The sequence below is a fragment of the Budorcas taxicolor genome, chromosome 4, assembly GCF_023091745.1.
Source record: "Budorcas taxicolor isolate Tak-1 chromosome 4, Takin1.1, whole genome shotgun sequence".
NCBI lineage: Eukaryota > Metazoa > Chordata > Mammalia > Artiodactyla > Bovidae > Budorcas > Budorcas taxicolor.
The window spans coordinates 34,324,285-34,341,405 of record NC_068913.1 but is presented as its reverse complement, the minus strand read 5'-3'; the positions used below and the strand labels follow the sequence as shown (position 1 = coordinate 34,341,405).

The following is a 17,121-nucleotide window of genomic DNA, read 5'->3' as shown; positions in this document are numbered from 1 at the left end:
GATTTGGAATGAGAAGTCCCTCAAATGTTATTAATGCCAGTGTCCACTCTTTAGGTTTGTACAAATAATATTCCCATGGCTCTTTGGAGAAAACAAATTGTTACATTTCATGCTCACTCTGAATCCAGAGAGCTCCTTGATATGTTTAGGTTTGTAGAGTTTAGCCAAAGTCATGGGGGTTGAGAGATGGCAGAGTCCTCAGTGTCCATAGCTGAGCTCACTAGCTCGTCTCACCAAGATGATGTTTGTTTAGAGTCTATTCTTTAGAATTGTTGGATTCTTGGACAGCAAGACTCAATGGGAGCCAAATGAGACGAGAATGTTAGAAGAAAAAAAAAGGTTCAAATTACAAGAGGGTCTGACAGTGAGTTATTGTGAACAGAGTCCATCCTTGTCAACAGAATAAAGTCTCCGTGACAAGGTTGTTCCCTCACAATGACTCAGCTGTGCAGAAACTATGCATAAAACATTCCACATCCAAACCTTAAGAATGGAGTCCTAGGAGACAGGGTTTCTACCGAGTATTAGGAACTTGATATTTCATGCCAAGTCTGTGTGGCTGTAATAATGTAGGAGGTTGTGTGGAGAAACTGATACACCCTGCGTGCCCTTGCGTTGCCACATAGATGAAAGGAAAAGACATTTTTGAGCCCCAGGTACCTTGATTTATTACCCATATGCTAAAACTGCCTGGCCATCCAGCAATTCTGCCTTGTGCTAAGTGTTTCCATGTAATATTAATAAAAGTAGTCCTGGACTGAATCAAGGGAGGCAGGCATTGATTTACTTTGAGACTCAAAGTGACAGCTCTCCTTATTTAGTGTCTCTTTGAGTGTTCCTTAAGGTATATTTTTATTACTGAGGCCTGTACCTGAATTTGGGGCAAATTACTTAACCTCTATAATCCCTACTGTTATCACCTTTGAAAGGTAGGCTTGCTGATAGAATTAAATGAGATGACTTATGTCAAGTGTCTGGAACATAAATATTGAGGGGAAACTAGCTGTAAGAACTTGGAAATGCAACAACCACTCTTAGACTCTGTTTCCTCACCTATAAAATGTATAAATGTATGGAGTATATGTGGGCTCTCTAAAATGAAAAGGCAGCTTTAGAATTTCCCACATTTTTGATATGGGAGGCATTTAGGCAGAATAGAGAAGTTCTCCATCCTGGTATATTAAAGTCAATTGGAAGCAATTTTTAGATTATGATCTAGACTCAGCTAGAGGTTCTGATTCAGCTGGTCTTGGATGGAGCCTCAGTTCAGTTGCTCAGTCGTATCTGACTCTGCGACCCCATGGACCGCAGCACACCAGACTTCCCTGTCTATCCCCAACTCCTGGAGTGTACTCAAACTCACGACCATCAAGCCAGTGATGCCATCCAACCATCTCATCTTCTGTTGTCCCCATTGGACAACTATATTTTTTTCCACCCACCCCACATGATTCTAACAGGCAGAGAGTGCTGCAAACCACTCAACCAGATAACTGCTTGAAGACTGTTTATGAGGCTGAAGCCTAACGCGTAGCGTCTGGGAAGACCAGGTAGCAGCCTCCTCCAGATTAAATCCTGTGAGATTTCCAGATCTAGCATTCCAGATTTCATCGCATGACTCTTGAAGGAGCACATTCATACACACGTGTCACACCTTGGTCCTCTGGCAGCAGAAACTTGGTTTCCTAGGGGCTGTAGGGCTTCTAGGGTTACTCACCCAGGATTAGATTGCCATTCTTGGCCTGGGACTCTGAGAAAGGAGCAGGTCAAGTTTGTAATGGTCGTAGATTTTTATTTCCTAGGAGGGAAGATCAATTTGAGTTATAATATTGGTGATGGAGGCGAGCAAAAGTCATTTTAAGATTTCAGCTGCTTTCTAAGTTCAGGGGGGAATAGCCCTGTACGCATAATCTGCAGGTTTCCTGTGGTTTTGAACAATGATTTCTGCACATACCTCAGCTTGCATGTAGCTTGCCTGCCTCTCATTCCAAACACACTTCCAGCGTAGCTGTCGAGGGTGCCAGATTTATGAACTCAGGAAGCAAATGAGCACACAGAACTGAATGGATGAGAACCGAAGCAAAATAGAGTCTGCTTCGTCAAGGACCTAGCAGCTGATAAAGAGCTAGACTAATAAGCAGAAACAGTTCGCCATGAACATCTATAGAAAGAACAGTCCTGCGGGAGAAATCAAGCCGCCATCGGGGCTACGGGCCTGGTAATTGATCCTGACGGTAGGTTAAGTTTAAAATAAATTTCTACCTCACCTCCCTTTGGTAACACAGCACCCAGAAAATGTGACCTCAGGGCTGTCTGCACGTGATAAAGGAACAGAGCCTGGTCTCTCTCCTGGCATCGTGGCAGGGGTGTTTTCCCGACAGTGCCGTGGTAGCATTTTATCCTGTCACGCTGTGAATGCGGTCGGTGTGGGCTGGTTTCTTTTTATTTTTCACTTTGTGCTTGTTAAGTGAAAATAAGTCATTACCACATGAATCAATCAGTGTGTAGTGTCGGGTGCTGTATGAGAGTGTTAGGACTCTCAGCCTACTTACTGTAGTAACTGAGTGACTTTGGCTAAGTTACTTTATATCCCTGTGCTTCAGTTTCCTCATCTGTAAAATAGGAATTTATGATATAGCCCTACCTGTATCGTCCTATCTATGGAATTCTGAAAATTAAACCATGTAATATAGTATTCAGAACAGTGCCCAGCATATAATAAATGCTCACTGGATCCTAGCTGTTACAAAAACATGTGAACCAGAAAAGGCACAGTGACACTTTTATCAAAATTAGTTCAAAGTAAAAGACCATTTCCTTCCAGTTAATACTGCTTTAAAAATGCCAGTTTACAGGACTGCTAATAACCAAGACAAGGAATGCAGGACCCTGACGGATCACCATGATCCACTGACTTGTCTTTGAGCAACTCAGTGACCTTTCTTGTCTTTTTCTCCCTTTGCCATGAATGTAATTCAGACTTTCATTATTTATGTTGTGAGGAAGCATGTAAGGGAAACACACACATATAGTAACGTAGAATCAAAAGAAGCAAGTATCTGTAAAGTGCTTTGCACCACTAAGAAAAAAGTGCCTGTTAAATCCTGTGTTTCTATGTGGACCATTTCTTTTTTCTTCCTCTGCCTTCTGTATGCCCTTCATCAGCTCCTCTCTGCTGCTCTAGGAAGCTGTGTTGCTAAAGGCCCAAGGCCTCTGGTAGGGGGGCAGTACCTGGGGCGGGGGTCTTTACTTCCGCAACTGGACCCTCGATGCACCTAAACCGTAGGGCCCTTTACATGGGCCAGATGATAAGAGTGACTTGAGAGTGACAGGGAAAGAGAAAAAAGATTTTAAAAACCCAGCAGTGCCTTTCAAAAATGTCTTATTTTAATTTGTTTTTATTTAGTGAATTTTTCACTGGCAATGCTAAATCCAGGCAGAATTCTGGAAGAAATGACTAGGTAATTGGCTAATACTGTATATATCATATGTACTTCTTCATACTGTGCTTTTAAAAAACATTCTTTTTGAAAATAATTTCAATCTTATGTAGAGCTATAAGCGTGTACAAAGAATCCCTGTATACTCTAGCTTTTGCTAGACTCTTTATCCTATTGTTTCCATTTGTACCCCTCCCCTGCCATTTAAAGTAAGTTGCACAGGGGACTTCCCGGGTGGTCCAGTGGTTAAGACTCTGTCCTCCTAATGTGGGAGGCCTGGGTTTGACCCCTGGTCAAGGAAATAGATCCCAGGGCAGCCAAATGAATAAATATTTTTTAAAAAAGTAAGTTGCCCAGAGCATGGTCCTTTACTTATAAATACTTGATTGGTTCCAAGAACAGGGCATTCTCTTCATAACCACAGTACAGCTATCAACCTCAGTACATTTCATATTGATACAATACTTTGGTCTACCATCTGAATTCCAGTTTGGTCTGTTGATCTAATAATGTCATTTATGGCATTTTTTTCCCCTTTCTTCACCTTCTTAATAGAAATCCCAAAGCCTGTCACATAACATTTGTGTTTACTTATCAATTAATGTTGCCGACTTAAATGAGTACTGTGTGTTGCCATCGTGGCCTGAAAGGAAAATATATTTCAGAGTAATGAAATTGAATTTATATTTCTAAAGATACTAACTTCCCTCCAATTTAGTTAAGACTACACTCTGAGTTGATTTGAATTCATAACATTTTAGCATTGTTTTTAAAAATTCTTTCCACTTCTGCCAATCAGGAAGAGGGCCTTTTGTTCTTTGTGTAAACAGTATGGGAAAAACTTACACCAAGAGCCATTTTGCATGTTCAGCCTATTTATTCCTGTATTTGCAATGTGGTGAAGCTTTTCAGAACAGTGAGATATGCAAGTTTAGAATGTGAATCATGGAAGAGTCAAATTGTGTCTACAGATTATCAATATAAGTTTAAAAATGATTCATGAACACCACTGTATGTTTGCAGTTGACCACACAACTTTATTTTACCTTTGGCTGATAATTCAAGTGGATAGATTGGCCACTGTTCTATTATAATGTAAGATAAGAGAAAAAAAAATTGTATGTTATAATGTCCTACATGGTCTTTGTGATCTGTCAGTAAATTTATTACTTTCCAATTCTGAATATTTCTCTTCCAAACATACAGACTCTATTTAAAAGAAACTTTTGAATTGTTTTCCAGATATGCATATTATTATTCAGGATTAGGTCCTGGAGTTCTTGTTCCTGCCTATATACAGGTTTCATTTTGAACTTTAGCAGCTGGCTGACAGATAAAGAAAATTAGGCAAGAGTTTTTTCATGCTATTCTATGACAGGAAATAGGCTGGTCTGACATCAGTGACATCACTGAACTCAATACATGGCTAACAGAGTAAGTATATTCTTACCTACACATCCATAAAGAAATTAACTACTAGCTATAGATGATGCTGTGAAAGTGCTGCACTCAATATGCCAGCAAATGTGGAAAACTCAGCAGTGGCCACAGGACTGGAAAACGTCAGTTTTCATTCCAATCCCAAAGAAAGGCAATGCCAAAGAATGCTCAAACTACCACACAATTGCACTCATCTCACACGCTAGTAAAGTAAAAATTCTCCAAGCCAGGCTTCAGCAATACGTGAACCGTGAACTTCCAGATGTTCAAGCTCGTTTTAGAAAAGACATAGGAACCAGAGATCAAATTGCCAACATCCACTGAATCATTGAAAAAGCAAGAGAGTTCCAGAAAAACATCTATTTCTGCTTTATTGACTATGCCAAAGCCTTTGACTGTGTGGATCACAATAAACTGTGGAAAATTCTGAAAGAGATGGGAATACCAGACCACCTGACCTGCCTCTTGAGAAATCTGTATGCAGGTCAGGAAGCAACAGTTAGAACTGGACATGGAACAACATACTGGTTCCAAATAGGAAAAGGAGTACGTCAAGGCTGTATATTGTCACCCTGCTTATTTAACTTCTATGCAGAGTACATCATGAGAAACGCTGGGCTGGATGAAACACAAGTTGGAATCAAGATTGCCAGGAGAAATATCAATAACCTCAGATATGCAGATGACACCACCCCTATGGCAGAAAGTGAAGAGGAACTCAAAAGCCTCTTGATGAAAGTGAAAGAGGAGAGTGAAAAAGTTGGCTTAAAGCTCAACATTCAGAAAACGAAGATCATGGCATCTGGTCCCATCACTTCATGGGAAATAGATGGGGAAACAGTGGAAACAGTGTCAGACTTTATTTTTGGGGCTCCAAAATCACTGCAGATGGTGACTGCAGCCGTGAAATTAAAAGACGCTTACTCCTTGGAAGGAAAGTTATGACCAACCTAGACAGTATATTCAAAAGCAGAGACATTACTTTGCCAACTAAGGTCCGTCTAGTCTAGGCTATGGTTTTTCCAGTAGTCATGTATGGATGTGAGAGTTGGACTGTGAAGAAGGCTGAGCGCCGAAGAATTGATGCTTTTGAACTGTGGTATTGGAGAAGACTCTTGAGAGTTCCTTGGACTGCAAGGAGATCCAACCAGTCCATCCTGAAGGAGATCAGCCCTGGGATTTCTTTGGAAGGAATGATGCTAAAGCTGAAACTCCAGTACTTTGGCCACCTCATGCGAAGAGCTGACTCATTGGAAAAGACTCTGATGCTGGGAGGGATTGGGGGCAGGAGGAGAAGAGGATGACAGAGGATGAGATGGCTGGATCGCATCACTGACTCGATGGACGTGAGTCTGAGTGAGCTCCGGGAGTTGGTGATGGACAGGGAGGCCTGGTGTGCTGCGATTCATGGGGTCGCAGAGTCGGACACGATTGAGTGACTGAACTGAACTGTCCTTTTTGCACACTTGAGAGACCCTTTAAAAGACAGTTCCTTTTGACATCCTGGTAGTCTGTCACAGCTTCCTTGCTTTGTGGAAAACAAAATGTTCTGAGTTTCTTTGGTACATTTCATGCCCATAGTCAGGATCAGCTGCTTCTCCAAGTCCTGTTTCCTTACACTAGAAAATGATACCGGAGCACATAATCTGGGCCTTAGAGGTGCCTGTTATGACTGGACTGGTCACTGTTTCTAGCCTCTTCACTAGCGAGTTAGAAAGTTTTTTAAAGAAAAATATACCTAAAATTTATTATATTTTGTAATTCATACATAAAAAGTTTCCATGTACTTGATTTTGTATATATTTCTTATGAGGAAAATATTGGTCTCTAGTTTATAGGAACATAATTACTTGCTTTTCCTTATTATTTGTTCTAATTTCAAAGTAATATTATCTCTATTACTAAAATACAATATATAAATTTTTAATTATTTTATCTTGTGAATATATCCCAGAGTCAGAGTACTATACTTAAAGTTCATCTCAACTCTGCTAACTTCTACTTTCATAACTATCTTATTAGTTTAATTATCTATTGATCTTTTAAAATATATGCAAATTAAAATAAATTCATGTTCCTCAATATAAAAGATAACATATTATGTGCTTTGCTTTTTCCACTACATAGTATATCCTGGAAATTATAGAGATTTTTCTCATTCTCTTTTACACCTGCACATTACTCCAGTGTGTATGTCAGACTGTTAGTCTTTGCAATTACTGTTATAATGTGTATATTTTAAAAATATGTGTAATCTAAGTATATACTCTCAAAGAATTGAAAATAGGACTCAAACTGATACTTGGATGCCAGTGTTCACAGCAGAATTATTTTCAGTAGTTGATAGGTGGAAACAACCCAGATGTCCATACAGATGAGTGGAGTAACAAAATGTCATATATACACACCATGGAATGTTATTAAGCCATGGAAAAGGAATACATACCACATGCATGAGCCTTGAAAAATAATATTACGTTAAGTGAAATAAGCCAGACACAAAAGGGGAAATGCTGTATGATTCCACTTTTAAGAATGAATCTAGGACAGGCAAATTCACAGGAAGTAGATTAGAGGTTTCCAGAGACTGAGGGGAAGGCGAGAAAGGAAAGTTACTGTTTAAAGAGGTAGGGAGTTTTTGCTTGGCATGATGAACATTTTTTGAAATAGTGGTTGGTGATGGTTGCACAATAGTGTGAATGTGATTTTCACCTTACTAGCCTTTCACAACCCACTCCAGTGTTCCTGCCTGGAGAGTCCCAGGGACGGCGGAGCCTGGTGGGCTGTCATCTGTGGGGTCGCACAGAGTCAGACACGACTGAAGCGACTTAGCAGCAGCAGCCTTTCACAGCCTTAGGCCGGCCTCTTAGAGCAACTGTGTGCACACTGGGGGTTGAAACTTGTTCTGCTCCGGAGAGAACGTGATTTCCCCAGGCATGGACACAGACCTCTGCCACTCCTCCTTCAGGGACCGACTGACTTCTAGCAGGTAACCGTATCCCTGGTGCAGAGTAGATGCTGAATGTTTATTCAGTCAGTGGGCAGAGGTTCCCTAGGTCAGGCCTCCAGCTGAACTGCAGCAGTTCTGCTGCTTCTGCATCGCTTCACCTTTACCCACATGCGCATTTCCTGGTGTTTCTGTCGCCTGGGCACTTGTGTTGCTGCTGTAGTTTTTTGTTATTCTTTACTAATTGGATATGACCATATTCTCCCCCAGAAAGGTAAATTCCATATTTGTTCCAGAATATCTCAAGCTTCCATATCTAGAACCTTAAAAGAAGCACAAATAATCCCACTGTAATGTTTCTATAAGGGGTAGCATTGAAACTACTGGAAGATCAAAAGTCAACATACAGATGTTTGATTTTACAGTATGTTTGCACTGTTTTATACAGTATATATGGCAAAGGCGATGGCACCCCACTCCAGTACTCTTGCCTGGAAAATCCCATGGACGGAAAAGCCTGGTAGGTCCACAGGGTTGGAAGAGTCAGACACAACTTAGCAACCTCACTTTCACTTTTCACTTTCATGCATTGGAGAAGCAAATGGCAACCCACTCCAGTGTCCTTGCCTGGAGAATCCTAGGGATGGTGGAGCCCGGTGGGCTGCCGTCTGTGGGGTCACACAGAGTCGGACACGACTGAAGCAAGTTAGCAGCAGCAGCAGCAGCAGCAGCATACAGTATGTAGTTTAATGGTTTTAGGATCTTACTAGTATCAAGTTTCAAGAGCAATTAAATATTTGTTATCTTATCCTAATTTTCAGGTAAAGAAGATACTCCCTCGTTACTTGGCCTCTGTGGGTCTCTAACATCAGTTGCAAGTTTCAGATCTCTAACAAGCCTAAAATAGAATGACTACCTTGCAAGTCCCACAACAGAGATGACAAGTCCAGGTCTGACTCCATCCTGAAAAACTGTGTGTAAAAAACCAGAAGTTTTTATGTTGCAAGTATTCCATATATGTAAGTTTGACTGCTGGGAAAATCTTTGGAATTTTATATTGTTCTGGGACATGTCTGGAATTCTGTTGCTTATATTATTCAGTCCACTCCATGTAAACTTCTGAGTGAAAAAAAAAAAATGCTGCCATTTTTCATTTAAAAATTATATTTTTCACTGAAGTTAAAAAATAGGCTTAAAAAACTTTCAGATATCCTCCAATAATCCATTGCAAATTGTACATATTTATTATTCAGCTGATTTTCATATATTTAAATGTATCATAGTTGCCAGAGACTGAGTTCAAGGTTTTATTCTAGATATTTAAGTATTTTCTTTTGCTCTCTTATTCAATGATTACATTTTCTAAAAATGACTTATTTCATATTTCATGAACTCCTTCCCAGGTTCTGATGTTTAAATGCCTTGTCTTTGAAGTGAAGAGAAAGTTTCTCAGCTGCAGTTTCACAGGAGTTTATTCAGTTTGTCTGTAACAGTTACCATTTAGCATCAACCTAACATTCCATTCAGCATTTTATAAATTTTGTAGGACGTGCATTTAGGCAGTTACTAAATTTGTTGGGGCACAAGGAAAGTATTTTACACCATTTTAGGCCATTTAGGTAAAATGAATAACATTTTGTTTTCCAAAATTTCCTTTAAAGTTTACCAGTTTTACTGGTCAACCACTTGTAAAAGAATGAAACTAGAACACTTTCTAACACCATTCACAAAAATAAACTCAAAATGGGATTAAAGATCTAAACGTAAGACCAGAAACAATAAAACTCCTAGAGGAAAACATAGGCAAAACACTCTCCCGACATACATCACAGCAGGATCCTCTATGACCCACCTCCCAAAATATTGGAAATAAAAGCAAAAATAAACAAATGGGATCTAATTAAACTTAAAAGCTTCTGCACAACAAAGGAAACTCTAAGCAAGGTGAAAAGACAGCCTTCAGAATGGGAGAGAATAAGCAAATGAAGCAACGGACAAACAACTAATCTCAAAAATATACAAGCAACTCCTGCAGCTCAATTCCAGAAAAATAAATGACCTAATCAAAAAATGGGCCAAAGAACTAAACAGACATTTCTCCAAAGAAGACATACAGATGGCTAACAAACACATGAAAAGATGCTCAACATCACTCATTATCAGAGAGATGCAAATCAAGACCACAATGAGGTACCATTTCACACCAGTCAGAATGGCTGCGATCCAAAAGTCTACAACCAATAAATGCTGGAGAAGGTGTGGAGAAAAGGGAACCCTCTTGCAGTGTTGGTGGGAATGCAAACTAGTACAGCCACTATGGAGAACAGTGTGGAGATTCCTTAAAAAACTGGAAATAGAACTGCCTTATGACCCGGCAATCCCACTGCTGGGCATACACACCAAGGACACTAGAATTGAAAGAGACACGTGTACCCCAATGTTCATCACAGCACTGTTTATAATAGCCAGGACATGGAAGCAACCTAGATGTCCATCAGCAGATGAATGGATAAGAAAGCTGTGGTATATATAAACAATGGAGTATTACTCAGCCATCAAAAAGAATACATTTGAATCAGTTCTCATGAGGTGGATGAAACTGGAGCCGATTATACAGAGTGAAGTAAGCCAGAAAGAAAAACACCAATACAATATACTAACACATATATATGGAATTTAGAAAGATGGTAACGATAACCCTGTATGTGAGACAGCAAAAGAGACACAGATGTATAGAACAGACTTTTTGACTCTGTGGGAGAGGGAGAGGGCAGGATGATTTGGGAGAATGGCATTGAAACATGTATAATATCATATGAGAAACGAATCACCAGTCCAGGTTCGATGCAGGATACAGGATGCTTGGGGCTGGTGCACTGGGATGACCCAGAATGATGGTATGGGGAGGAAGGGGGGAGGGGGGTTCAGGAGTGGGAACTTATGTACACCCGTGGCGGATTCATGTTGATGTATGGCAAAGCCAATACAGTATTGAAAAAAGAAAGAAAAGAATTAAAAATAAATAAATAAAGTTTACCAGCTTTAAAATTGATCACATTTATGTCCCATAAATTGGAAAAACTTAAAAATGTAGAACACATGTTGAAAACAGTTTTATCAGGAAAGATATCAAGTTCATTTAAGGATTTGAGAAGCTTTAAGATTAAGGATCAGCAGGCTAATCACCACACTTAACAACATGCCTGACATCCGGTGCTGTTTTTCTCGTGTGCAAGAATGAATTGCGTCTCACGTGCTTTAACAGCTTCTGTTATTAATCATGCCAGAATCTCATTTTAAAACTGACCTTAAAAATTATTAGTTAAAAATCGGTTTTCTTAAACAGCTCTGAGATGTCTTTTAAATTTTTGCAAATTTTGAAACAATTGTACATTTGGTCCCCCCAAATTTCACCATATTGAAAGAGGAAATGTATGAAGTATATTTTCTAAAGTAATATGAGGAAAACATGGTCAGTTTTGCCAAAGATCTTTTATACATTGTTTACATGAAGAGGCTACTACAGTACTTATCTGGGACTTTGTATGCTATTTTTTATTTGTTAATAAAACATTACATTCAAACTTAGCAACTTTGACTATTGAAAGAACATTCCTCCTAAAATATTGAGAGAAAAGCAGCACTTACCACAGTCATTCTTTGTATTCGAAATGTGGGAGTGTGGTGGTTCTCTGCAATACTTGACTCTCATTATTCGGAATTGAAGATAATAAACAGTAACAAGGCTAGTCATATGTTAAGACAGTTCAAACAATGTCATTTCAGAGATAAAGAAGACCTGGAAGCCCTTAAATTATTTAGATGTATCAGAACATACTCAGAGCTTTCTTCCTTTAGCTTAAGTCTTTGGTACTTGTAGTAATGCAAATATTCTTGAGAAATGGTACCATCAATCTAGTCTTAAGTCTGTATACCTTATTGTGAATGATGTATCTACAGCAATTTGTAATTCAGCATGGGGAATGGAAGGAAGGTTAAAACAAGGTTACTGGAAACCTTGGGAGGAGCAAATGAGAGACAATTAAGGGTGGGAGGAACTTGGAAAATTTTAGGCTAGCCTTAAGCACTGTTGCTGCTGCTTTCCTAACCGACTTTAAATGCTTTCATTCATGGTCCACTCTCAAATGGCATTATCCTCCAATAATTAAAGAAAATCATTGTTACATTTTCCATACATTTTTATAATATAGAAAGGAAATACAGGATTCCATAACTGATCAAAATTTTCAGATTTGTTCTAACGTGTACCGAATCTTGTGCATCTTCACACGCTGCTGAACGCATACTGAAACATGGCATCTGAGGACAGCGACTCTTCCTCCTTTCTTGGAGCTCTTGGTGTAAAACTGATCTGCTAATGTGACTTCAGGTTTCTACACAGTTCATTCCACGCTAGTTATAGAGGTAGTCTGTTAATGTTTGCATGAGATATGTCTCTATCTTCAGTAGTGTTCATTGTTCACACACTCTGCCCTAAATAGAATGCTGAACTATATGCTACTATTTCCATGCGTATTTTGTTGCCTTGATGTACGATACTTGTTGCATGTATATTAAACATTTTGTACCATGCAGTAGTAGTCTTATTTTTTCTTTGACAAAATGTTATTTGATTCAAGGTATACACTGAATTTTTGTTTCAACAAATGTGGTAAGTGTATATTAACACCTCAAATACTAATATGAAAATGATTTTGGAGAAATCTTCATTTTGTTTCAAATTTTTATTTTCTAAAAAATGACATGCTTTAAAATTGACAACATTCACTCAAGTGGTACAGGACAGTCGTGGTTTTGGCTGAGTTGTGATTTAATTATGTAACAACCCTGTTTGTTTTCTCACATGTAAAATGGACCCACCACCATCCTCTCAGCACCTATGTGATGGCATCAGGATAAAGTCAACATTAAATAAAATTACAAGTTCTGAAGTGGTAAGTACCAAATGCAAACTACCATCAACTGTGACTGACAGGAACCTTAAACATCCAAGTAGACTAAGTTGGTGTTAAGTCCTCTTTATTAGATGTACATACAAGTTTTCAAGTGGTTAAAAATGTATCTCAAATTTACAACTTATGTAAATTCTTTGTTAAATTTCCCATTGTTGGTTAGTTTCTGGTTTTGATAAACTCATCCACTGGATTACTCTGGAAATGTCACATGACTGCTTTGAACATCAGGGCTCTTAATTTCTTTTACCTAGTCCACTTTGCTCTTTAGTAAGCAAAGCAACTTTTATTTTGCTTTAGCTTTTTTTCCCCACAGATAGGAGGGAGAAGATAAAATTATACCAATGCCATGGTGGTACCTTTTAAAAACATACTTTAGTATAAACCAAAGCTTTTGTTTTTAAAATAGGTCACCTGCTCATAAGTCCCATTTTTCATCCTGCCAGTCATTTTTCTAAAATCAGCTTCACTATACAACACTTAGTCTTAATATGTGACACATTCTGGTGTTTTCTGTTTAGGCTAACCTATGCTATCCTATTTTCTTTCAGTTAAAAAAAAAATAGGTCTTGAGAGAAAAACAAAACACAACTCTGTAACTTTTCAGAGCTGGGCTCAAAATACTTCCTTGGTTTTCTCTTGCCTTCTTGTTCCTTCTTGGCAGACCAGGCCCCCTGGACTCCTTTTCCCATCTGATCTACCATGGGGCATGTACACTCTGCTCAAGCCACTGGTGCTAAGTACCACTGCCTGATTGAAGACTCCCAGCCTCCAGGTATGTTGCCTTGGACTGCCTGTCCTAAGAACCTTTTCCTGACCAGCCTGTGCACCCCAGGCCAGGCGAGAATTCTTCAGCTTTTCCATTACTTCTTTTGTTTATTCCTAACAATCACAGCTGAAACCTTAAGACCAGTGAGAGTAACTGCAGTGTCTTACCTCCAGTGCTTTTTATGCTGCCTACCACGTAAAAGAGCTCATCTCAGTAGGTGTGGAGTGATGGATTAAAACATAACAACAGTCATTTACTTTTAAAAGTTCACTTGGACAAAAATTAAAAAGTAATACACCAAACTTTCCCGTATTCCTGGAATTTGTGCCCCAGGAGGAAAAAAAGAGGCTAGAATTAAAGGAGTCAAATGTGGCTAAATAAACATAGTGATTAGTTTTCCTAGAAATAACTTTATTTTTGAAAAGTAATATGGAATTATATGAAAAGCAGCAAGCATGTAATACCTGAAGAAGACATTTTTCTTAAAAAACTTACACATAAGAAATTAAATGTGTATGTTAGAAATTTTAACATTAACAGAATGCATTTAGAAATATTACCAAGAATACAGTTTGTAGCCAAACCTTTTTTGGTTCCTACTAGTAATGCTTTTTACCACTTAAGTATAGACAAAGCCTAAATTCAGACTTCTTTTCTTTCAGATACCTTGCATGTAATGTATGTTACAAAAACTATAGGGAGTTAGGTTTATTTAAGTTCTTTTAGTTATAATAATTTTCCACAATGCAGTCAATAGTGGGGAAGGAAAGGATGAAAGTTTCCCTTCTGTTTGTTTATAAGTGACATTAACTGAAATACATAACTGATTTTTGAGACTATTGTTCAAAACCTAAATTTTTCTGCCTTTTCCTACCAGTTACCCAAAAGAAGCACAGCAGGACAAAGGTAAATTTAAATTTAATACTGTAAAAATCAGTGTTCAAGATAAACTTCCATGTGTGTTTTATGTATGTGTGTATAGAATAGCATTAACGTAATTTTATATGAAAGTATTTAGCTAGAAGCACAGTGGTAGCTTTAAGAAAGCACAAAATATTTCAATGAAAATATATTTATATTTTTATGGATATATATGTTGCAAACTTAAGGTAAATCAACACAGGATAAAATAAACACAAAAAGCTTAAATATAAACCCTATATAGTTTATTTCTGGTGAAACATTAAATATTTTTCTACTATATTAGAAAATACATTAATTCCTACCAACACTAGAGATTTGCCATTTAAATATATATTACTCTATTTTAGGGAAAAAATGTTTCACATTTTCATAAAATACAGATAGACTGCAATAAAGTGCTTTTTCTTAGAGTATACATATCCTGAGGAAAACAAAAATATTTTAAAATATTGTTTGTCTTGAAATCATATTCTTTTTCATTCTTACATTCATAAATTAAACTTCTTAGGCATTAGCCTCCAGTGACTAAAAGCTCTTTCTTCAAGGAAATTGGCTTGGTAGTTCTTGGTCTAGCACTCTCGTGTGAGATGTGTAAAGTCAAGGGACATCTTGAACATACTCTGTCTCAGTGGTGTTAGGACAAGCGAAGAGACGTGACCTAGAGAACTTCACAGATGGTAATGCCTGATGACAAGACAGCTGAAACCAGAGGCCTTTCTTGTGCTCAAACGGCTTTCTCACTGGCCTGAATGCCACGTGCTTTACCACTGCACACCCAAGTTTGACTGAAGTGAACACTGAATACGGTCAGTGAACACTCTCTCTCACAGAAACAGTAGATAATACAGGGTCTTTAGACATCAAAAATAGCAGCATCAATATCACACAAGTTATATTTTTGGTTCATGAACATAAGATAGCCATACCTTTGATCAGAGAAATCTTAATACACATGAGGCCTTAAAACAGTAACATGGTGGGGGGCGGGAAAACACCCAAATACATGTGAATTGAAGAAAATAACTGATAGGCAATATTTGGTAAATGATGTGAATAATAATATTTAAAGACTGCTTTCCATTATCTACTTTGTTGAAACACTTAAGTATCTACGTCCATGATTTAAATGTGTATAAAAGACTTGGGAATTCTCTTAGACTCTGTACATCATTCAGCACACAATTGCAAAAATGTTCGACGACTCTGACACTCCCAACAGGATGAAGTTACACAGAAATCGATACCAAACTCTGAGATTATTGCTTTCAGTGTAGAATAATTTCTCTCTTCTTTACAAGAATGCTCAATGGTTATGATTTCTGGAATATCTTTTTCAAGCTCTCAAAAATTAGGATAAAAATTTGAAGTTAGAATGATTAAATGCAAAGTAGGGGTTTACTATTCATTTAAATTATAGATAAGAATGGTAGAAAACCACTGTAAGATAATAGCGAAAAAGGTGAAAAAAGCTCTTGTCTAAGAGTCTCCGCTTATTATTTGGTCATGGTGGTTATTTCAGGTTGAAATAGTATCTCTAATATTGCTGTCTTTGAGCATTTTGTTTCTGGAAAAAAGACTTTCCAAATTCATATGTACTGATCATAACAGCACAAGCAGGAGCAATTTTAATTAAACGAGGAATCAGTCCTAAAAAGGGAAGAGAAAAATTCAGACCAAAGTTTTCCTTACATTTTAAAATGTAATTTATTTGGTTTCATTCTGACAGTTATCAAATTAAGTGAAGTTAACATATAAAACACCGTCCCATAACTGGTGTCAAAGAACAAGCCGAACCGTTCACTCCTCACTTTAATTCCAAATTACTTCAAAAGCAACTGGTATTTAAAAATTTTAAACTTACAGCAAAGATACTTAGGAGGAAATAGTAAATGAGGAATATTTTCAAAATTTTTCTGCTGAAAAGCAATTAATTTAAAAGGAAAAGTAAACATTTTAGTCAACAGTTGGTAAAGGAAATATTTTTACCTGTAAATAATCCAGAAAATCCGTTCTTAGCAACAATGTTCTTCATGATAGTCCAGGTTGACATTTGCAAAGGCATAGAAACTAAACGTTAAAGAAACGATGCTATTATAAATTACCACTTAATTTCTAATATAGATAAATACACATAAAAGAGTGTTAATGGGCTTTGGGATATATCAGTTCATTATAATAAGAACAGATCTATTTACATAAAGAACTATTTTAAATCTTATTTTTAATAGTTGGATTCATTAAAAGAAACTTTAAAGGAACTTTTAAGGTACATAGGACCCGATGCAATCAAGGAGGAGTATACAGAAAGCCTCTCCTGAGTTGATGTTTAAGCTTGGTGGTGTGTATCCTTAATACTTTTTTCCGTATCTTAAAAATTTTTTCATAATGAAAAATTTTAAAGATATACAGGAATTTTCATGGGGTTCCCCAAGTGAAGCCATAGTAACCATTTTTCATTGTACTTTTAGTGCATATGTTAAAAAAACTCTTTTCCCCAAAGAGAAGCTTTAAGGAAAATGGCTCATTCTCCCTAGGGAGGTTCCACCTTACTAGAATCTTTCTGAATAAATGTGCTAGTCTTGAAATAAATCAATCCTGTCTCCTCTGAAAGGAAGAGTTTTCCTGTAA

General features: G+C 37.7%; 1 protein-coding gene across 1 annotated transcript in view; it reads right to left on the bottom strand.

The window, feature by feature from the left end:
* Positions 1-16,027: 16,027 nt before the first annotated feature.
* The window catches only part of LOC128046875 (probable mitochondrial glutathione transporter SLC25A40), a 72,542-nt gene continuing 71,448 nt past the window's right edge, over positions 16,028-17,121 (bottom strand). The window contains exons 11-12 of the mRNA XM_052639065.1: positions 16,480-16,560; positions 16,028-16,140 (exon numbers count right to left, since the gene is read on the bottom strand). Of these exons, the coding sequence (XP_052495025.1) occupies positions 16,028-16,140; positions 16,480-16,560 (194 nt within the window). The remainder of the gene's footprint in view (positions 16,141-16,479; positions 16,561-17,121) is intronic.